Below are 23373 nucleotides of genomic sequence, written 5' to 3' on the forward strand. Positions count from 1 at the left end.
AATGGACTTTATATTGGGCTCATGTCTATAGACAAAGTGATTTAAAAAACCCATAAAACAAGATTGACCCAATAAGGATTCTGATTTAGATTTATTCTTTTTTATAAATGAATTGTACGATCATATTTCATCTTTTGCATATGGACAGCATGTAACTTGCAATAAAGCAAAGAGCCAATTTATTTTTCATTTTATTTTATATATATATATATAAATTATTTTTTTTTTTGGGTGAAGCAAAAAGAGAGGAGTCATGCAAAAGCCAAAGCAAAGTTGTTAGGTAATTGGAGAATTGGAGTTTGGAACTATTCTACGCAAAGTCTTTTTAAATAAATTGTTATCAAACAATAAATATCATATTGTATATTGATAAAAAAAGAAAAATGATTAGATAAATATTAAATAGCGGATTGTGATGAATCCCGATACTGCCAAGTTATCAATTTCTAATGGGACGCTGACGTGGAATAAATAATAAATGTCTTTTTTTTTTTTTTGGGGCAAATAATAGATTTTAAAAACGAGGAAAAAATTAAAAAAAAAAAAAGGATGGAATAAAATTCCACGGCGGGGGGGAACATTGTCGTTTGAAAAATCACCAATGGCAGAACCTTAACTCAGCCGCAGCTTTCTCTGGCATTTCATGCGTTTCAATTGGTCGCAAAGAGAGAGAGGGAGAGGGGGAGAGAGAGAGAGAGAGAGAAAGAGAGAGAGAAAGAGAGAGAGAGAAGAGAGAGAGAGAGAGAGAGAGAGAGAGAGAGAGAGAGAGAGAGAGAGAGAAAACCATTGACCCAGGGATCTAGCGGTTTATTTTCCCACCTTGAATCACACATACAAAACAAAAAATCTCAACCTCTCTTTGCATGAAATCGGAAAACAAGTCCATTTTTAATCTGTAAGTTTCTTTTCGTTTTTTTATTTATTTTTCTTCTTCTTATGCTTCTTGGATTTATCAGATCTGAAATTGTTTTGTTTTTTCCAAGTTGCATTCAACGTGTTCTTCTTCCGCGTATGCAAACCATTTTTCTGTTTTTATATCTGTGATGGATAGTAACTATTCAGCTATTCCCAAAAACTCGTTTGTGGAATTGCAAATACACAATGAACTACCACCCCCAAGATCCCTTAACAAATCCCATGCCAAACTTCCTCATTTGGATGAGGAAAGCTATGTAGATTCCAAAAATGTTAATGGGCTTGATCTGGATGATGATTTTGATGATAGTTTGGAGTACCATGTTGATAATTATCCACTAATTGTTGGTGATGGGTCTAATAAACATGGGTTGGGGATTTCTGGGGCAGTCTTTAATCTTACAACATCCATTATTGGGGCTGGGATCATGGCCCTGCCTGCCACCATGAAGGTTCTTGGGATGGTTTTGGGGTTTGTTTTGATAATTGTGATGGGAATTTTGTCTGAAATTAGTGTTGAATTGTTCGTGAGGTTTTCAGTTTTGTGTAAGGCTTCCTCATATGGGGAGGTTGTTCAATGTGCCTTGGGAAGGCCCGCAAGAATCTTGGCGGAAATTTTTATAATTTTGAACAATGGTGGTGTTTTGGTGGTCTACTTGATTATTATGGGTGATGTTATGTCGGGTTCTCTTCATCATACTGGGGTTTTCGATCAATGGTTGGGACATGGATTTTGGGATCATAGAAAGATTCTGATTCTGATTGTATTAGTGGTCTTTCTGGCACCCCTTTGTGCCCTTGAGAAGATTGATTCTTTGAGCTTGACTTCAGCTGCTTCCGTAGCTCTGGCAGTTGTGTTTGTTGTGGTTGCTTGTGCCATTGCGTTAATTAAGCTTGTTGAAGGGCAAATTGAGCCTCCAAGGATGGTTCCAGATTTTGGTTCGAAAAAGGCAATCTTGGATTTGCTTGTGGTGATTCCTATCATGACCAATGCTTATGTTTGTCACTTTAATGTTCAGCCTATATACAATGAACTCGAAGGGCATTCTCCTCAGAAGATGAACCAGGTGGGGAGGATCACAACTGTTCTTTGCGTTGCTGTCTATGCTGCAACGGCTATATCAGGATATCTACTCTTTGGGAATGATACGGAGTCTGATGTGCTGACCAACTTTGATAAGGATCTTGGATTTCGTTTCAGTTCTGCATTGAATTATGTTGTCCGAATAGGGTACATATTTCATTTGATTTTCGTTTTCCCAGTTATCCATTTCTCCCTACGGCAAACAGTGGATGCCTTGGTGTTTGAGGGATCTGCTCCACTATCAGAGAGTAGGAAAAGGTCATTGACCTTGACAGTGGTTCTGTTGGGACTCAGTTATTTCGGCTCTACCATGATTCCCAACATTTGGACGGCTTTCAAATTTACAGGGGCAACTTCAGCAGTGTCATTGGGTTTTACCTTCCCATGCCTTGTTGCCTTGAGACTAGGTCATCATGGGGATAGTTTGAGTGTTACAGAGAGGCTCTTTTCCTGGTTGATGTTAGTGGTGGCAATAGCAGTCAGCATTGTTGGAGTCATTGGAAATATTTATAGCCTCAATAGCAAGTCTGAATGATCCACTATTATATGATTTGGGGGTTCCTTTTTCTAGATATTAATTTGGTGATTATATGATGAAGCCACGAGCTAGACTTCCTTTTTCTTTATTGTACTAAGGCATGCCAGATTTCAAAACTTCAAATGAAATGCATGAGGTTAGACCTCGAACTGGGAAGTTTGATACATAAAATTGTTTCCGACTCTGCCAGTTATGCCTGGATGTGCAAAGAAGAGCTTTGGAAAATCTGATGGCTGTTCTCATGTCAAACATACAATTTCTTTTGTGCTTCTAAGGAACTCTGACAGTCTGTTTTACTTAGCATTTGAGGAATTTTTTTGGGCTCAGAATACTTGATACAGTAATTGCCAACATTTGTAAGTAGAATGCAATTGAGTTTAAATAATTATAACAGTAATTTGTTAGTCCCACATTACATTCTGTTGTAACCGTATCATTCATAAGTAAATGGTGTTTCTGTTTTTTATTTTTTTTTTAAATTAGCAAGAACTTCAATTTTTGGATGATTATATATTTACATCATTATGGTTGTGATATTTCCAATATCCCTTTTCCACTATTGCTGTTTTGGTGATCTCAAGTCAGACAAAAAACGTTTGGATTTTCACTTTTTCCACATCTATCCCTGGCTTTAGGCATTCTTCATAACTTGCTGGACTGGTAAATCGAACTTCTTCCACATGCTGCTCTTTCTGTGTTGACATTTGCATTTTTAGTTCGTTTTTGAGGTTGAATTGTGAAATGAAAAGGTCTCACGTTTTAATCAATTCAAGAATATGCATAACAGATCACATTATTCAGTGTTGAATATTCTGTTTTTATGGTTCTTGTTTACCCACATTATATTCCTTAAAAAAAAAAAAAAAATTAGCATTAAATTATTTTCACAAAACTATCCATTTTATACTACTTAATGATTGAAAAACTTCCTTACATATCCACCAAAAGAAAAACTCATTTTTTGACACGGCTCTTATCTAGATCCATCATGTTGTTATTTTCTAAGCACTTACATAATACAACGAGGTGAAGATTTTGTGTCCCCTACATATATACATATTAAAAATATTGTTCAGTATATTGAATACAGTTACGGGATATAGGGGCATGTCCAATGCAAAAAGTTCAATCTTTATGCAAAAGCAGAAAACAGACGACCATAAAACAACTGAGCCTTTGTAAGTAGCTATTATAAAGAACATACGAGGGTTGCAATTTACAAGCAACAAAAGAGATATGCATACTAGGGGTACAATTTACAAGCAAGAAAAAGAGATATACTTTACCTCTAACCATGTTATATATCAATAAATCAATGAGCTTTGTCTTTACATTTAGCAGAATCGTCGTGCGGTTATTAGGATACAGTAAAACCATGTTTCCTGCCCAAGTGTTTGATATATCATATAATATGTTCTTAAAATTTTATAATTTCATCCATTATTGGGCCCTTGAGTAAAAAATCTCAAAAATTAAATCTCAATAGAAATTGGATATTTTTCGCCTTTCAAATATGGTACTCCTGCTCTATGATTTCTAAGATGTTCAGTTGGAGGCGTAGGTTTCAGCAGTCCAACAAGATCACCAGTAATCTCCACAAGAACACAGACCATCTTGAAAATGGTGGAACCTATTTCCATCTCGAATAACGATCTTGCGTTTGGCAGCACTGGAAATGTATTTCATGAAAGAGTGACAGTCCCCACATATTCGGAGGTTCTTCAGAATTTGAATTGGAGCCCCATTTGGTGTGTGCATGATCCCATAGGCGACAGCAAGTTTTTCGCTGTGGTAGAGAAGCTCATCTTGTTTTTGCTCCTCTTCCACATCATGAAGTACAAAGTTTGTGTCTGGCACATATCCTGTTGCTCTGAACCTTCTGTACAGTTCACTTAAAATTAAGTTAATCTCTTCAATTTCATCATGATCCATATCTCGCATTTGAAAGTAGTGCACCTTATTCTTGATTTGAATCCAGCTGATTCCACGTTCTTTAATCACTCCCCTTTCTTTCATCAATTCCCTTGTTTGGCCAACTTTCTCCCACATACCTTGAGAAGCGTACATATTTGATAATAAAACATAGGTACCAGATCTTGTGGTCCCCATTTTGAAAAGATTTTCAGCCACTTTCTGACCAAGTTTGGTATCACGATGGATCCTACAGGCACCAAGAAGGGCTTCCCAAATCACAGAATCTGGTTTTACAGGCATTTTTTCAATGAGGGCTTCAGCTTCATAAAGCCGCCCGGCCCTCCCAAGGAGATCAACCATACAAGTGTAGTGATAAACCAAGGGGGTAATTCCATAATTTTGGCGCATAGAATTGAAATAGGCCCATCCCTCATCCTCTAAACCAGCATGGCTACAAGCAGATAAAAGCCCTATATAACTTATTTCATTTGGCAAAGTCCCAATAGCTTCCATATGCTGGAAGATTTTTATGGCTTCTTTACCTAATCCGTTTTGTGCACAGCCAGCTAAAACAGCATTCCATGTGACTATGTCCCGGTCAGGCATCTCCTTGAAGATGCAAAGGCCATCTAGACTTCCACACTTGAAGTACATTGTAATCAAAGCATTACAAACGAACAAACAAGAATTCAACCCAAGCTTGTGTACAAGGACATGAACCTGTTCCCCAAGCTTTCTTGCACCAAGGTACCCACAAGCACTTAGAAGGCTAGTAACTGTTAACTGGTTTGGTTTCAAACCTCTGTCTAACATTTCAAGGAATAATTTGAAGGCAGTATCTCTTTGCCCAGCTTGCTCGTAAGCTGAAATAATAGCAGTCCAAGACACCACATCTTTTTGTGGCATATTTTCAAAAGTTTTTCGAGCTTCATCCAACATATTATTTTCTGAGAGCCCAGCAATTAGAGAATTCCAAGATACACAATCCCTTGCTGTCATTTTACTGAAAACTTGTGTTACATCTTCTATGTTTTTGCACTTTGCATACATGGAGATCAACCCATTCCCAACAAATGAATTGAAATGGGTACTTGTTTTAATGGCGAGCGAGTGTATCTGTCTACCCACCCCAACATTTCCAATGTTTGCGCAAGCAGAAAGAGCACTAGTGAAACTCGAAGGACTTGGAATAGTTCCTGAATTAAGAAGCTCAGCGAAGAACTTCAGAGCTTCTTGGGTTTCTCCATTTTGGGCAAACCCAGATATAATAGCCGCCCATGAAGAAGGATTCCGTTTGGGCATTCTAAAAAACATATCTTTTGCTTTCTCAAGCATTCCATTTTGGGCATAGCCGGCAAGCATAGCATTCCATGTAACCACATTGGGGTTTTCAATTTCATCAAATATAAGTCTGGCTTCATAAATTCTCCCATTCTGCGCATAAGCAGTCATCATAGTCGTCCTTGTAGCAACACCCTTTTCAGTATTTCTCTCATATAGTGAAATAGCATCATCCAATCTACCACACTGCGAAAACGCTGCAATCATGGTACTCCATGAGTATTCGTTTCTTTCCTGCATTGTCTCGAAGTATTTAAAGGCATGATCCAAACTCCCATTCCATGTATAAGCATTCAAAATTGCTGTCCCCACAACCACATTCCCCTCATATCCTGTCTTCATAGCCACAGTTCTTAAATTTTCAACCAACCTTATTTCTTTCAAACCCATTGCCGCTGATAAGGCAACAACTAAATTGGCCTGGTTCGGCTTCACTCCATGCCGAAACATAATTGAAAAGAAAATCCATGCTTTCCGATACTCACTAATTTCAACGAATCCAGAAATCATAAGCATCCAAGTAACAGAATTCTTCTCCTCCATTTGATGAAAAAGCTCATGAGCTTCACTCATCATCCCACAACGACAATACCCTGTAATCATCGAGTTCCATGATGCAGCGTTTCTCTCTGGCATTTGATTAAACAACTCTTTAGCACACTGCAACCGACCATTTTGCACATACCCACTGATCATAGCGTTCCAAGAAACAACATTTCGCTCCGGCATCGACTGAAACACCACTCTAGCTTCATCCACTAGCCCATGCTTGGCATACCCAGTTAACAAAATCGTCCAAGTTCTAACATTTTTGCCGTGGAACGCATTAAACAGCGCTCGAGCTTCTTCCAACATCCCGTACCGGGTATACCCAGTAATCATGGAGTTCCAGGAGACGGAGTCTCGTTGACACATTGAGTCGAACACCCGGCGCGCCTCGGCAAGTCGACCAAGTTGTGAAAGCTCTTGGATCTTCCGGTTGCATTGGACGAGATGGGTTAAAGGGGTTCCTCGTACTGATGGAGAAAAAGTGGAATGAAAGCGAATATGAAGGAGACGACGACTCAGTGTCATTGAACATGGTGGGAGTTATTGCCCTGCAACCAGATGAAATCAACAAATGTCACTGGCATAAATTTTTGTTCTATATGACTAAATGGGTTCAAGAAATCCGGATGTGACCGACCCGAGGCCTAACATGAATCTGCTATTGGATCGGGATATTGGAGATTTTCTTTAATTGGGCTTACAGTAAATGGGCTTAGCTTCTGTGAAATTACATTAATTTTATTATTATATATGTATATATATATTTTTTAATTTAAGAAACTAAATACCATATGAGCAAAGCATTTTAAGGTTTAGAATCTGATCATTGTGGTAGGTGAATACAGGATCGGTCCTGAAATTTGAAGTGTTTTGTACAAAATTTAAAAGAGTGTTTTTTTTTTTGGCCCCCCCCCCATATATATATATATATATATATAAGCATCTTCCACTTGTTTAGATTCATAAATAGAACATATAATAATAATACTAGTATAATAATCATTGAACATAATTAACGGAAATAGCATTTCAATTTGTTGTTGTTTTTGTTTTGTTTTTTTTTTTTTCATATATCATGAAAAGAAAAAAGTACAAGTAAAGCACATTTCTAGGATGCATTTTTAATTTTTAAAGGCAAAAAAGATAAAACAAAGTAAAACAAATACAAAAGTAAGTAGAAAAGATTGAAAAAAATTATGATTTATGGTAAAACAAAGATAGAAAAGCACACTAATAAATTGTTTATAATTGTATTGTACATAAAGAAGAACGGAAGCACATAAAAAAAATTGTAAGTTACACATCTATGGGGAATATAAAAGATTTTTTCTTTTTGTATTTTTTTAATAAGAGAAATTTTTTAAAGAACTATTAATTTTGGTCTTAAGCTAGTTAAATTTGAATAAACTATATATCTTTTATATTTTCAGTCAATAACTTTCCATAAAAATAAAATATAAATTTATTTTTACTAATTAATTTTGCATATGGTGATATTTAATATGCATTATTATGTAAATTGCCTTAATCATATTTAGACATCTTTAATTGTGATATCAATTTCAAAAATAATAAAAAAAATCTTGTTATTTATACTCTTTTTTTCAAAATATATATATATATATATATATCAAATATTTATATATATATGGTATTTTTACGGTGCAGACCTATAACTCTGACCACGGTTTTTAAAAAAATCGTCATCAAAAGTGTTTCTGTGTAATGACATTAATGACAGTTTTTTCAAAAACTATAATAAAAAATATGGATCCGTATTCAATCCACATCATAAACTGATCTTTTATATATGTATATATATATATATATTTTGAATCTTTTTATCTTCACATTTTATGTCCATTAATTTTTAAAAAATAAGTTTTTTTCTAAAAAAACTCTTTAAATAAAAAATACATATATATTACCTATTATATGTCTATAGTTATGGTGCCTTTACGATTGTGGGTTTCTGTGCTAAAAAACATATTGCACACCCTTAAATCCGACCTTGAGTGTATTATAAATCATGCATGCCTTTGGAATAGTTATGGCCTAAATAATTGTGTTAGAGTTCCAAATTTAATTGAAAATGAAAAAAAAAAAATGGTTGGTTTGTACTTATGAAATGGACGTTTGCTTTTTCCGTTGTTTTTTTTTTTTTGGGTGAAAAATGAAATAGACGTCTTGCTGGTTGAACCGGTAGCCTCCGTGATGTCTTTTTCATAGATTATATATATATATATATATATAGGAAGACAGATATCGAAGCGATGGTCTAATCCTAGGAGTAATTAATTACGCTAATTTTTCTAAGTTTTTCTTTTAGATTAATCAAAAAGTTTATTTGTAAATAGTTAGACTTAGACAGACTTAGACCTCTATATATATATATATATATATATATGTATACGTAAAACGTACTTTTGGCATAGATTATTGTTGAAACAACATATCATTTGAATGAAATTAGCCAGGTAGCTAATTAATTAGTAGTGAAAGATACAGCTCACCAAGAAGAAGTCACGTGACTCACGAGCTCAAATGCATGTAATGCATTCAGTTATTCATGGTGTACATAAATCGATAGATATGCATGCTATAATAAGTTTATATACTATATATATATATATATATATCCAGTATTATGTATAAATTTTGCATGCGCATGCAGATGATGAGATAAAGGACGTAATGATGAGTATAATTATATGGTGTCTGGTTAATAAAAAATGAGTTGGGTGTGGAGAAAGTGATAGACATCCCACTAATTACCATACTCATTGGCAATCAATTATAATGCCCCAGTTGCTCACAAACAAGCATCATCGCTACCAAAACGGATACACATATATATATATATATATATATATATATATATATATACAGTTCATCTATGATGCGGACGGTCTTCATACGGACAATAGTATTAGTGATAATTTTTTATATTATTGGTGACGATTTTCTAAAAAACCATCGTTAATACTATAAAAAACCGTCACTAATACTGCGGTTCTCATACGAACCGTCCTTATCATAGAATTTTCATATATATATATATATATAAATGTCAGTTAGCAACAACCATTCATGGCCTATTTCGGAAGTTTTTACCCTTATTAAGGCAAAAGTTTGTGCTACTCATTCGTATATATATGTTTCCCCCAATTTATCTTATAATATTCTATGCTCGACCTTCTATTGAAACTAGTACGAAGAAAACAAGGATAAAAAATCAACATTAATCAAGAGAAAAAAAAAAAAATAGTTTGTTGAAACTTATTATTATATCCAGCTTGAGTCTGTGAAATCGATGCAACAATATTATCTACTTTAGTTAATATTGTAAGAGATCTGAAATATTGTAAACAAGATAATGGTTAGCAGGAATAAGAATATGGTGATTATAAATCTTTATATGCATTTTTTTTTTTTTGGGTAAAAGTAATCTTTATGTGCATATATGTGGGGATGTATGATTATAAATATATGTTTACAAGTGATTGAAGATTTCAATCAGATTGCTTGGCAACATGGGCTGTCGTGGGACTAAATAGCCTTCTTGTCTTTTTAATTGGTATATAAAAACTTGGCTTATATGATTAATTAATTGGATATATTTGGGAAATTACTAATCAGCTTTTGTTTGTTTCAAAAACTCCAATTTCAGTACTAGAAGTTTGCAGAAAATAGGTTACTCATTCACATGGAAATAGTGGTTCCACTCACAAGTCACAAGCAATTTGGGCCCGTGAACCTCTTATTTCATATTCTAATCTGTAATTGATGAAGCAACATGTGAATGGATGCAAAGATTGGGACACAAACAAAACTTGTGTAGTTAACTTTTGGAGGCAATACTACCATCTTTATGAATATTACGGAGCCACAAACAAATAAGTTTGCTAACTTTTCTTAATTTCTTGGTTCTTTTTGGTCACTACAAAATATTTAAATTAATAAAAAAGTTTCTGTAAAGACAGCCGACCAAAGCTGCACTTATCCACGATGATTTCCGTATCTTACACCCACTAATTTTTTATGGGTTTTAGTTTATTATTCTTTGTTTGTTCCAGACTTTAAAAAATAAAAAATAAAAAAAAATAAAAGTCAATATGACTATTATATATATGTATATATTATGAACCTTTCTTAAAAGAATAGTCAAGCATGCCTGCCGGGAGTGTTTTTGTTAATTTTCTGACTCTTTAGGTCTCCCCTATAACATCTTTTTCCCCTGTTTTTTTATTTGGCAGGAATAACTCCTAGAGAGGGAAAGTTGTAGGCGCCTCACTATTTACATATTTACCAATTTACTTTTGAGGAATTTCAGGTTTCGTTTTCTGATGTTTCTTAGCTTTAAACATAGATAATGATTCTCTATAAGAACAAGCTGGAAACTAACCATATTTCAAGAAAACAAAAGTGAACAAAAAGCATTAATTCCCATGTTGTCAATGATTTTGCAGCACTTTGTTACTACCGACTCAACAAATTTACCATAATCTTCCATTCTTCATGTTGTGATCAGCTCAAAAAGGTCTCTGATTTTGGGTGTTTGGGATCAGATTTGCTAAATGTATGTACTTTGGGTAGAATCCCAAAACAAATAAAATAATTAAAAAAAAAAAAAAGGAAACATCCTGAAACAGGAAGGTTGGTAATTTAGGCCAACGAGTAATAGAATTAGCAACCATCATTCATGTGTGATTCACACCATTAGGTAGCAACTAATAATGAATAGATGAGAGTTGCTTTCAGTTTAACCAAAACCCAACCATTATTATATATATATCTCTCTCTCTCTCTATCAAACAGCTACCTCCTCCAAATTTGAAATTTGACTTCATTTTTTTTCTCTCTTTCCACTTTCTTCCAAATCTAAACACAAAGCAACTGGCTAGTGGGTGTCCCACACACACCACTCTTTTTCCATAAGCCGTGATTGATGGGAATCGCATTAAGCTCTACAATTCCACAAGGAATTCTTGGGTAGCACTCCTCAAAGTCTGATCATATATACTTGGTCTATTTTCTGGAGTGAAATTAGGGGTTGGAAAGATGCCCCACAAACCCTCCTTTCTGTCTTAATTTTTTTTTTTAATTTTTTTTTTTTTTAATTTTTATGATTGGTCGCTCTCAAGTTTCAACTAACAACCAGTTTATACACCATCCTACAAGCACTAGTTAGTCCAAGTCTTACAACCTCCTTTTCACCATTTTCTCACTACCTGCCTTATATATATATATATATATATATAAACTCCCAAATCATCACAGAGAGACATACAAGCCCCTCCCATATCATTCCCAGCCATGGATTGGTTCTCATGGTTGTCCAAGACTGGGCTAGAGCCATCGCTTGTTTATGAGTATGGTCTTGCTTTTGCTCACAATGAGCTTGAAGAAGAAGATATAATCTACTTCAACCACGAGTTCCTCCAAAGCATGGGAATTTCCATAGCCAAACATAGGCTGGAGATCCTCAAGCTTGCTAGGAAAGAGAAAGGAACAGGTCCACGTCCAATTACAAGGCTTCTGGTGGCTCTCAAGAAGACAAAGAGAAGTCTAGCTAAGTATGTTCATACGTTGATTCATCGTGAGGAGTCGGCTCTTGTGGTTGTGCCGAGGCCTAGTTATGGGACAAGATTTAGAGGAGCCATGTTGAAGAGGAACAAGAAGTTGATGATGGCTAATCAAGGCAATAGGTTGCTGCTTACAAATGGGAGTCCTGTGGTGGTTTCGGGGCCAAGACTCGAGAGTTTCTCGAGCCCTTTGGTGTATGATCTTCCAAAGGAAGAGAAGGTGGAAGAAGGAGATGATGATGGATACTGGTCAACTGGAGTTGAAGAGATCAGGTGGGATACTATGTTCCAGGATTTGAAACCCACATGAAAATTCCTCCTTTTTTTTTTTTTTTTTTTTTTTTGAAATGTTATTTTTCCACTCAATTTGATTTGTTCTGATGGTAAATTAATGGTGAGAGATGGGTTTTTGAGTTCTTCCACCAGAGAGTGTATGGATCTGTGTTTCCAGTAAACTTATTGTGTTTTCTTTTTCAAATAGTGGTGGGTCATGGCTAACTTTAGCGCCAAGCGTCTGTATCAGTAGGGTGGTCCCCTGCTTTTGTATGTCATGACTTATTTTTTATTTTTTATTTTTAGTTTGTCTTTGATTATACTGAAATCACTAGTGTTCACTGAATCATTGTGTCGGCATACAGATATCTTATAGTAACAGGGCTATCAATCCCCACCACCTTCATCTGGCAGTTAGGATCACCACTTGGGTTATCTTCAACTGGTCAAGGAGTTTAAAATAGAATGACCTTAAGAAAAGTTCTATCCATCTGAGATTTTTTTTTTTTTTTTTTGGCTGTTTTGTTTTTAGAGAGACACACCTCGAGTGAATTAGTCTTTAATCCTTTAATATGAATGGTTGCGACATATTCGCTTATATTTTAGAATTCTTCACATATTTTACGAGGATTGCCAGAAAAAGTTTCGGCATACTTTGTAGCAGAACAACTTGTGGTTGGGATGGTACAAGTGATCTGAGCTTCAATAATAATAATAATAATCATAGCTGAAACCTCATAGATTAATAGTACATAAGTTTGATCATAATATTATCAATAATAGTACATAAGTATCATCACAGAAATGTGAATCGATATAATTGTCATAAACTAGGATCAAAATCTAATTATGGTACATCAATTTGAATGTGTAGTTTTAATCATTTCTCCCCAAAAACCTTAAAAGTCTTCTATAGTAATCGTTCCGATAACAAACAGCTAAAAGGCACAAAACCAACAAAGGCCTATATGGGGGAATCCTACTTATCTCTCAGCAAGATCGCAGTAAACAAGTAACATATCGGAACGCAAAGCCGCAAAGAAACCCCATTTTGCTGAAATAAATTTATTTGAACAAGTTTCTATAGAGCCAATGGATCGGTTTATAATCTATATATAAAAACAAAATCTCCAGCAGCTAGTGGTTTGAGCTTTGAGGCAGACGGAAGGAACCCCCAGCATACAACATTTGGTAAACTGGTCGAATTCTAATGGTCAGAATTACACTAAGGATGGCGCCCAAGCCACAGACACCAGCTAAAACCAGGAATGTGAGCCTGAAGCAATCTGGACCCAAACAGGTCGATGATCCTTGCTTTGAAGCTTCAGCATCATATACATAACCAGCAAGCAGAGCTGAGAAAAGAAATGCACCGATGGGATTACCAAGCCCCATGAAGCTGTAAATGACACCAAAATGTTTCAAGCCGAAAAGCTCAGAGGTAGTTGGTACCATCACAGAATACTGAATCCCATAGCATATCCCAAGCAGCGCAGTCGCAGCGTAGAGAGTACCAGTGAAAGGTAAAACATATAAAAGAAATGACAGGATCATAATTACATGTGCACATAGCATCCACACTGTGCGAGGAGTTGCCTTGGACCTGCAGTGAACATCAAAAAGTATCAAATTAGTGTTTCACCCAACAAGAAATCAGCCCTACCAAAAGTACAAAAACTACAAAAATTAATTGGCAGACTTCAGATACAAAGAATGTAGGTCATAAATCATATCTGGGAGTAAAAACTGGGTAGCCAGTGGCAGACCATGAATCAAAAATGTAAAACGTCAAGAAAATCTTTAGACATATAGTCAGACCAAACTTTTTGGCAGAAAAATTTGAGAAAAATCAAAGACACTGCACATAATATTGTGCTAGATAAGCGACAATTGTTGTAGGAAACAAAAAGACAAAGAGTCAAGTACAGGCCTAGTAGAATACAATTAAATTTCGATAGTTATGCTTTAAGTAAAAATCAGCTATGGTAAAATATTATTTTCAATAATTAAAAAACTACAATCAGATATAACATATTATTTTATATAGAAGTTGAGGAGTAATGACCTGACAAAGTGTTCAGAAAGAGCACCGGAACCAAGACGACCCACAAAATTGCAAAAGCTGAACAGAGACAACAATATTGTTGTATCGTTACAGCCTAAAGAAACTCCAATTTGGCTCAAATTATTGAGAACAGTTACTCCTGTACCAACCCCAAGAAAATAAACAAGCCAAAGAAGCCAGAAATCAGCCTTGATGATAGCTTCACGGAACTTGAAATCCTCCCCCCTTTTAGGCCTCCTTTTTTTCTTCACTGCCCCCTCCCCTAAAGCAAGAAGTATTTCCACATCTGAACCATACTCGCTCTCATAAAAGCTTCCTAGATTTGCGGCTGAGGAAGATGGTGTCAACAAAGGATCGGTTTGAGTTGTGTCACTTTCTAACACACCAAAATTATCAGAGGAATCATCTGGTGTGGCAAGGCTTCTAGTATTAGATGGATAAAATGTCATTTTGATTGGAATAGCAAGGGGAGACAGAAGAAGGATAACCATTATGGCAACTAAAACATATGACAAAGCATCACTTAGGGAAACCACGTCACCTAACACCGTGATTGTCACAAGATAGAAGGCGAGCAAGACACTAAAAGCTTGAGTAAAGAGAAAATGGGCATGCTCCGAAGAGTCCTCTCCAGAAGCTGGTGTACATGGCCGGACAAAGTACATCATGGCTACAGATAAAACAGGTAGTCCAAGAGTAAGGAATAACAAGAGTTTTAAAGCAGACTGTTCTAGCACCAGACTATATACGACAGTGTACACTGCAGCACTGATCCCAACATAACCTTTGAGAATTCCAGCAACAGTGCCCCTACTGAGAGGGAAGTTCCTCATGTTCGTCACAAGCACAGCCGTGCCAAACCAAGCATTGCTATTTGTGGCTATGCAGAGTGTCAAAAATAACTGCCATAACATAGAATGCCAGGTTATAGGTCCATAATGCTAGGACAAAAACACATATACCAATACTATGGCTCCCAATGCAAGAATCCTGAAAACAAATTATTTCACTACACAGTTTTACACAGGACATAAAAAATATATCTTTATAAATGAAAGGAACTAAACGGATAAAGAAGGGCAATAGTTGCTCCTTTTGAGGCCTGAGGCCCAAAAAAAACAACCAGTGTGCCAGCTAGACTGCTGCAAACTGCTAAAAGGTAAGACTGCTAGTCCTTCTTTGTATTTTCAGTAACTAAAAGTTTATGTTTCTTATTCACCAAGTACAAGAAAACAAAACAGAAAGAAAGAAGAAAAAACAAGCCTTCTAGGATAAAACTACAATAACCTCCTGGTATGAATATTTCAACAATATTGCAGGTGGCTGATAATGAATAACTAGTCTGGGTTCAAGAGTGGGACTGAAGTTGGCAAAGCCAATCTGCATCATTCCCTTGACTAATACAGTGATCATACTTGATTTTCCGTTCTTTCTCAACTTGAAGTATCACCATAATTTCTACTTGTTTGACACTGATTTTTTTATATGACCTTATTTTCACTGCCTTGCAACTAAATAAAACATTGAGCAAGTAGTAAAGCCAAATAATGGAAATGTTTCACCTAATATGCATATCCCAAGCATATGCCATCCCAAGAGATAAATCTTTTGGAGTAAATTAATAAAAGCCAAACCATGATGTAATTGAGGTGTTATGATCAGGCGATTATCAGCCAAACAATAAATCTCAAAAGTGAAAGCTTTGTTTGCAGATACACCCAGTTCAAGGAATGCATCGTATACTTGTCCTGAATTAAAATCTACACTAGGATTTGTAAAAATTGGAAATGAACACTAGGATTTTTAAAAATTGGATCTGAACACTAGGATTTTTAAAAATTGGATCTTTTGCAACTAAACTCTCCTGAATTTGTGAACCCAAAAGTAATTTATAGAATCTAATTCTTAACTGGGTATGCAGAAAAAAAAGAATTGAATCTAATTAAACAGTATAACCAGACCAATCAAATCAACAGTTAGGTAAGAAAATTTTAATTCTTTGAGCTAACCACATACAGTAGTTTTAATTATAAACTTCAAAAAATTACAAGGACGTGAGAAATGAAGTGGTTCACTTACCAGCCAGTAGGGCAAGCCAGTAACAGTTTGGCTAACAGCAAGCCAGATGACACCATAGCCCAAGAAACAACAAACTGTACCAACCAAAAGCAGAGCCCAAGGAGGGATCTTGTTGCAGGCAATACCAGGAAGAATCCCCACACTTTCTCCAATATCATTGGCCACTCCAAGTAATGTCACCTGCTGCTGATTGAAACCAAGAACGGATTTCAGCAGAGTAGAGTAGAGTGGGAAGTTGTAGGCATTACCTGCCGCTATTTGGACCCAAACTGCTGCTGCCAAGCCCACCCATGGCGGTCTGGTTCCTGCTTTTAGAACTTGACTTGGCATCTCTCCGACAGCTTTTACTATTTATACCTCCACAACTTTCCACTTTGTGCGGTTCTGTGTTTTTGGCTGTTTGGAAATCATCAAATTTATATTTATACACACCTAGGACGGCAGCTAAAAGGCAATAAAGAGAGAGAGAGAGAGAGAGAGAGAGAGAGAGAGAGAGAGAGATTTTGGACGGTTAGGTGTGAATCAGCTGCGAAACGACGCTGCGTGAGTGTGTAGGGCTTGTGGTCCCCACTATCTTCACTGCTCACATGAAAATTGCTGCAATCATCAAACAATTTCTCCAATCGGATGCAACGACCACATCTATCGCTCCACATGTTTTGCCGTTATCGATCACTTGCTTGTTAAATTATAATTTCCAATTTCTTTTTCATTTTGGTTTTTGATTGCTAAAAATCAATACTTATCTTCGTCCATTAATACATAAATATACATTATTTTTGGCTGGAAGTGCGTAAGAATAATCATGTGATCTTCAAATACATCATACAACCAGTATCCATCCGCATCGTGCGCATTTTTATACTAATATTTTTTCATTTTTATACTAAGATCTTTTCTTTTTCCAAATAACATTTTTATACGAAGATTGCTTTATAAAAGATTAAAAGTGATTTAATGCAGTCGCAGTGTGTATAGTTGTCATGTAAAATAGACTAACCACCGTGGAGTTGATAGATAGTAAATTGTGGCAATGTTCATACACGCAGCATGAGAAAAGAAATTCCTTTACTGCCATGTGCTTTGTTAGGTACCATCTAGATTGAATAAAGACGAGATACATATGTCATCATTGTCCACATCCATCAAATGACTGATTGGGAGTTGAAGTTTATCACATTGAAACTGTTTATCATCACTGGCCACATCATCTTCATATTCAATTCATAAACATAAGAAACAAAGTAAATAAAAGTACAATGCTCTATCCTGGCTTCAGCGTTTCCATGTCATCAATAGACATATCTTCAGACAAAAATCAGACAATCTTCAGAATCACGAAGCCAGCGCAGCACCATTGTCTTGGAGCCGAGGACCTAAGTAACAGCGCTCCATGTGCCTATAAAATGAGAACAGAAGATCGCTTCATTCACTACCATCCAAATTAACAATTTCATACATACAGTTTTTAAGGGAAGGTAAAATCAGAGAGGAACCTTAATCCTCAGTTTTCTTTCTCTTCTTCTCTTTCCCTTGGTGAGAAGGCTGTGCGGATCCCGAAGAAGTAACTGTGCTGTGACCTCGTCCTGAATCTTGAATAGACTGGTTTGTGGACTTGGTCCGTCCAGGAACATGTTTACCATTTGCAGGTTTTGATGGCTCTCCATGTTCTGATAAAGAACTTTTATGTCTGCTGCTACGGGAGGAGGCTGCTCGACCATTTGCTGATTGGAGCAAAACACTTCGAGTGGCAGTACTTCGTGCAGGGGTTGGATAACGAGACGAAATGCCAGCTGAGTTCTGATAAATTTGTTTCCAATTTCCAGAATTGATTTTTTCGACTTCATGGGGGTCTGGATAACGTACAAGGGAAACCCGCCGTGAGATCTTCCCAACTGCCAAGATATAAAACAAGACCAACATATCTGATTTCCAGTAATAGCAGTAGCACCAATTATAAGAGTAAGAATAAGATCAATAATGGTAATGATCCTATTACACCAACACATACCCATATGTCCATTAGTCAATCATCAAGATTTAAATGATCATACACCCAAATAAATACATGTCTTCAAACTTCAAATATTAGTACAGGATCCAAATAGCCAATACATGAGCTATTACATCATACCTCTCAGAGCAATGGTTTCCATAAAACATGAATGATTAGAAACAATGGTTAAGTATACATGAAAGATTAAATATGGAAATAAAGTGGTATAACACTCTCCCTCAACTCAAGTACTAGAAGAAAATTTTCACACATAGTTGGTCATGCATAAGACTTCTAGGTATACATGACCTTGGAGAAACAAAATTATGGTGGAAGAAAGATAGCACTTGCATACAGAGTAACATATTACATATTTGCATGTAAATGCATACCAATTTTTGTGCCAGATGCAGAAGGTGCGAAAACAGTTGCATTTGGCTCTTGAGCCGCAAAACCGACAACATCATATTCTTTATCTGAAAAAAAACAATTGCTATCATTAGCTCATTATCATACTGAAGAAATATATATTGCAAAGGTCATATTCAATCCAGATTCTTTTGAAATTGGGCCAATAGTAAATTAGAGCTTGTCTATGACTCATTACTCAAAACTATAATAACCTGATGAACCCTTTAAGCTTGCCAACTTTCCATCGTGATGAAGCTTGAATGTTACTTCTTGCCCATCAAACCCCGGATTCTGCAGTAACCATTGAGCAATTCGTAAAAAAATTACCTGGTAAAGCAGTAAAAGTGACAACAGACAGCAACGCAAGCATTCTCACGGGGAGAACCAAATGCAATATAAGTTATAACACCTAGCAATGTGGTTTATTTCTTTCTCCGAAGCCAAACGTGATATTCTTACCCCCCCACAAAAAAAAATAAAAAAATAAAAAAACAAAAAAATAAAAAAAAAATCAAAATCAACAGTTAAAAGTAAACTATCGTACATGCTTCTTAGGCCATTGAATGAGCCACAGCTCTGTAGAGTCATTCAAACTGAGATCTATAAGCGGTTCCTTGGCATCTTCCTGGAATTCTGGCGGAGGTATATAACCTTCTTCCATAGGGGCAGATTAGAAGCTCTTCACCTTACTCTGCCCACCTTACAAGCCTACACAGTGTTCGAAGCACAAAAATCAATACCAAAATTAATCAATGCTACCTCAGTTGAAACATTTGTCAAACATCTTCCAAGCAATTCCCCAATTAGCCAATCTTTTTTCCAAACAATCAACGAATTAGTCTTTCTTTGCATTCTTTTGTTAAATTGAAAGCAGCAGAACATATATCAACCAAAATTAAAGGGGTTTCAATCTCAACAAGTCCAAATCAGGTTAAAAATTCTCACTATGAAGACTTAAGAATGACCTATTAAAGCATTCAATGTTCTACAATATGCCCTTGCAACTAAAAGGATTTCAAGCATCATACATGAATAACCAGCTCGAGCCCTAGAATTAAAAAAAAATCAACTTTCAGAATTCCAGCCTTGGCCCCAGAAAACATGAATATAAATTAAGCGCCCCCAACAACAACAACAACAACAATAACGGTAACTAACAACAATAAACGCCATTAACAAAGAGTAAAAATGAGGAGGAAACGGGAACTAAACACACCCCACAACATTCAAAAAAATACAAATTAAATTGCTTTGAAATAAACAAACACTGAAAAAACCACGAAAAGTAATGATCACATAAAAAATTAAAAAAAAGAAACCTGCTTATATAATTCGAAAGGTTAATAGGTGGAGGTGCCCAGCAGATAAAGAACCGCGATAGATAGAAGAAATAGTAAGAGAGCGAGGCGGCGGGATTGGGAAGAAGAAAGACCGCTACTTTAAAAAACATATAGAGCGAAGGAGGCAGCAGCAGGTTAAAGCTTTCCTTTCAGTGTATTAACATTTTTATTATTATTATTTTTTCTATTTTAAAAAAAAAAAGTGTATCAAAATTTTCTAAATATATTTTTTATGTAATATTAGTTTAGTCGTTAAAATTGAATTTAATTGTCGATTCTCGTGGCAAAATAAAATTATTGTTTATTTTATTTTATTTTATTTTTGGTTCAATGTAACTTTTTATTTCATTTTCAAATATATAGGTTAACAAATCGATTTGTAAAGCTCTAACCAAAAAGATAAAAATAAATAAATTTATTCTTATTTTATTTTTAAAATAAATACACATTAAAGAATTGCTCTATTTTGCCCTCAATTCTATAATAATACTCTCATATATATAAATATATATATATACATATATATATATATATATATACTTTAGTAATAATAATAAACTCATATTTCAATTGTAAGTATGAAAGCCTAATATCAAATCTGCTACAAGTATAATTAACCTTACAAAAATAGCCAGATTCGAAAATTACAGAATGGCTGAGAAAGGCTTTTAAGGTCTAGTTTATTCTTTATTTCTTTATTATAAGCAATACATGCAAAAAACAATATTCTAGTGACTTATATTTCTGACCACTGAGTCATAAGATCCATGATTTATTTATTTATAAATATACAACTTAATATTAGGTATGCCTAATTTTTTCATTTAATTTTTTTTGTTGGTTTTACTATATTACATTTTATAGTCTAAAATATAATATAAATATGTCTAATGTAAAACAAACAAAACAAAACATCAAACAAATTGTGCTGGATAACTTAGTCAAGGTGACAATATATATATATATATATATATTTTATAAATATCAGACACTCTTCAATTTATATGCAAAATGCAGCTAGTTTTCTATGTATAATATGTAGTACGATTCTTAAGTATTCCGAGTTTCCCACTGCCAAAATTTTTATATTTTTTCAACTTGTGAATAGTTCGAATTTGAAAGTTCTGTTTTCGCACTTAAAACGCTGAATCCGGGTTGATCTTCCAGAGTTCCACATCGTTGTTCATCCTCTCCGCATTTGTATTGCATTGCTTATGTCTAATGCCTAACACCCAAAACTGACATACAAAAACACACAAATTAAGCAAATCCAGAAACCGCCGAAATCCCAAAGCTATCAATACAGTTACACAGAAACAAAATTGAACTTAAAAAAAAATATTTAATCTAGCGCTAGGAATCAATCAGCTTTTTAATATTTCAAAAATTCTTATCATTTTTTTTTTGTTTTAATTTTTGGAAGAAACTCAAAAAATCACTAATAGAAAAAGAAAAAGAAAAAAAAAAAAGACTCTGCGGGCTGCTTCTGTGTTCTCGATGAGTCAGGTAGCTTAGCTATGTGACTTATGTATGTCGTCTAAGTGTTCTGGACCCTTTGAATTCTATATACAACACGAAAATTGCGGGGAAAATGTTCAGAAATCGTCAGCTTTGGACATGATGGAGAGCCGGCTTGGCCTTGGCTGAAAAGCGGCTCGCCGCCGCTGCTGGTGAGAAGACGGCCTAATCAGTGCCGATAAAGCTCTCCTAACCAAGTCACCTTCCACTCCTCCGATCCTCACCAGCGAATTTGTCATCGCCGATCTCCTCCAGTTCAATCTGCTACTGGAATGCTGCGACACCTCCGTATGATCGTGGACGTGAAGTCCTCCATTATTTCTCAAAGTCTTGTGCAGAGAGCATCGGAACGAGCCACGGTGAGTCGTCGGCGAACACGTGCACGTCTTCTTCTGGTTGGACACCACGCCGCGGCTGCCATTGCCATTTTCATTTCTGCCGCCGCCGATGCTCTGCTTCCTCATAGAGATCGAGCGACCAGGAGATGTAGGACGATCGACCGCGAACCGCACCGACCGAGACGACGGGGCAAAACAGAGTCCGTACATTCTCACACGTGTGGGAGAGGAGGAGCGCGTGTAGAAGGCGGAAGAATGGGAGGAGAAACTCGAGCTGGACGACGACGCGAAGGTTTTTGAGGACGAATTTGGGGAGGACGACGAAAACCTATTCGATCTGGTTCTAGACGAAGAATGCGAAGCCATCTTCGTAATTCGTAATTCGTATCAGTTGATAGAAAGCGACAGAGAGAGAGAGAGAGAGAGAGAGAGAGAGAGAGAGAGAATGATATTCTTATGAAAGAATGTATCTGAAGTTGTTAGTGGCGCTTAACTCATTGGTAGTTTCGCCAAGCACAGAGCAAGTGAAGAAGGGCGTATATCCACACACAAGCGGGTTGAATAATAAGATGGGCAGGGTCGTAATTTGGAGCCGTTATTAAGGGTTGTCTAATACGCTCTAGTTGGTGAACCTAAAGACAGATGGAACCGGACGTGGGTTGGGGTTTCACTTTCGTGAATCGTGACCTGGTATTGTAATTACTAATTAGCCCCACAAATTTTAAATGTTTGCGCGCTGCTACCCATTTCTTGATATTGTTTTATTTTTATTTATATTTTTAAGAAGCGCCAAAATTAGCGCTTTCATCATGTTGCAGTTGATGCCTTTGATGTTATTAAAACGGCAAATTATAAAATAAATAAAAGAAAGCAAGAGTCCATGGAATTTGGAAGTTTCTAAAGTGGTCAACAGGGACGGTGTACGTGGGCTCCAAGTAATGGGCCGAAGAGGATTCGTGGCGATGGATATTGGAAACAACATTACAACAACATGGGGCCTTTTGATGGCCAGCTGTCCATCCATTATTTGTTGGCTTATTTTAGAAAAAGGATTTTTTTTTTTTTTTTTTTTCGTGGCAGATTCTTTGGGCGTTCCAGATTACGTGCCTGTCTAGAAGCCATAAAAACTAGTTGTTCAAGCACTTGGTGACAAATGGCAGGCGTATTCTCTTGCTTAGTTTGTTTATGACATGACAATTCAGATTTTTCTAGGACAATAATTTATGACGATTTAATTTCCAATCCACTAACAATTTCACATAAAACCTGGGCGATATGATACCAGAAGGTCCTTTTTTTTTTTCCAGCCAAAAAAGAAAGAAAAAAAAGAAAGAGCTTTCGGGTTGCCAACTCCAATGGGTTAGTTAAAAATAATTCAGAAAAAGTCTCATAATTGTATTTTCCGAAGAATTTGAATTTTTGATGTC

General features: G+C 35.9%; 6 protein-coding genes across 6 annotated transcripts; 2 read left to right on the forward strand and 4 right to left on the reverse strand.

Moving 5' to 3' along the window:
• The first annotated feature begins 529 nt into the window (after positions 1–529).
• On the forward strand, positions 530–3003 carry LOC107407894 (amino acid transporter AVT6E). Its single transcript, XM_016015232.4, has 2 exons — positions 530–895; positions 984–3003. The coding sequence occupies exon 2, from the start codon at positions 1044–1046 to the stop codon at positions 2532–2534; it is 1491 nt and encodes a 496-aa protein (XP_015870718.1). The 5' UTR covers positions 530–895; positions 984–1043; the 3' UTR covers positions 2535–3003.
• A 789-nt stretch (positions 3004–3792) lies between these two features.
• Positions 3793–6925, reverse strand: LOC107407885 (pentatricopeptide repeat-containing protein At4g02750). The gene has a single exon (XM_016015221.4). The coding sequence runs from the start codon at positions 6864–6866 to the stop codon at positions 4119–4121; it is 2748 nt and encodes a 915-aa protein (XP_015870707.2). The 5' UTR covers positions 6867–6925; the 3' UTR covers positions 3793–4118.
• Positions 6926–11498: 4573 nt separating this feature from the next.
• Positions 11499–12545, forward strand: LOC107407934 (uncharacterized). The gene has a single exon (XM_016015278.4). The coding sequence runs from the start codon at positions 11658–11660 to the stop codon at positions 12234–12236; it is 579 nt and encodes a 192-aa protein (XP_015870764.3). The 5' UTR covers positions 11499–11657; the 3' UTR covers positions 12237–12545.
• Positions 12546–12895: 350 nt separating this feature from the next.
• On the reverse strand, positions 12896–16764 carry LOC107407925 (protein NUCLEAR FUSION DEFECTIVE 4). Its single transcript, XM_016015266.4, has 3 exons — positions 16344–16764; positions 14265–15166; positions 12896–13802 (listed from the first exon to the last, which is right to left on the reverse strand). Exons 1-3 carry the CDS (start codon positions 16671–16673, stop codon positions 13337–13339), a joined length of 1698 nt encoding a protein of 565 aa, XP_015870752.3. The 5' UTR covers positions 16674–16764; the 3' UTR covers positions 12896–13336.
• A 632-nt stretch (positions 16765–17396) lies between these two features.
• LOC107409632 (mediator-associated protein 2) lies at positions 17397–20244 on the reverse strand. The gene is made up of 6 exons (XM_048472989.2): positions 20070–20244; positions 19295–19458; positions 18963–19041; positions 18732–18815; positions 17840–18238; positions 17397–17742 (listed from the first exon to the last, which is right to left on the reverse strand). Exons 2-5 carry the CDS (start codon positions 19409–19411, stop codon positions 17841–17843), a joined length of 678 nt encoding a protein of 225 aa, XP_048328946.2. The 5' UTR covers positions 19412–19458; positions 20070–20244; the 3' UTR covers positions 17397–17742; position 17840.
• A 761-nt stretch (positions 20245–21005) lies between these two features.
• LOC132800333 (uncharacterized serine-rich protein C215.13-like) lies at positions 21006–22580 on the reverse strand. The gene has a single exon (XM_060813789.1). The coding sequence runs from the start codon at positions 22310–22312 to the stop codon at positions 21686–21688; it is 627 nt and encodes a 208-aa protein (XP_060669772.1). The 5' UTR covers positions 22313–22580; the 3' UTR covers positions 21006–21685.
• Between the last annotated feature and the right edge of the window lie 793 nt (positions 22581–23373).

The sequence above is a fragment of the Ziziphus jujuba genome, chromosome 1, assembly GCF_031755915.1.
Source record: "Ziziphus jujuba cultivar Dongzao chromosome 1, ASM3175591v1".
Classification (NCBI taxonomy): Eukaryota; Viridiplantae; Streptophyta; class Magnoliopsida; order Rosales; family Rhamnaceae; genus Ziziphus; species Ziziphus jujuba.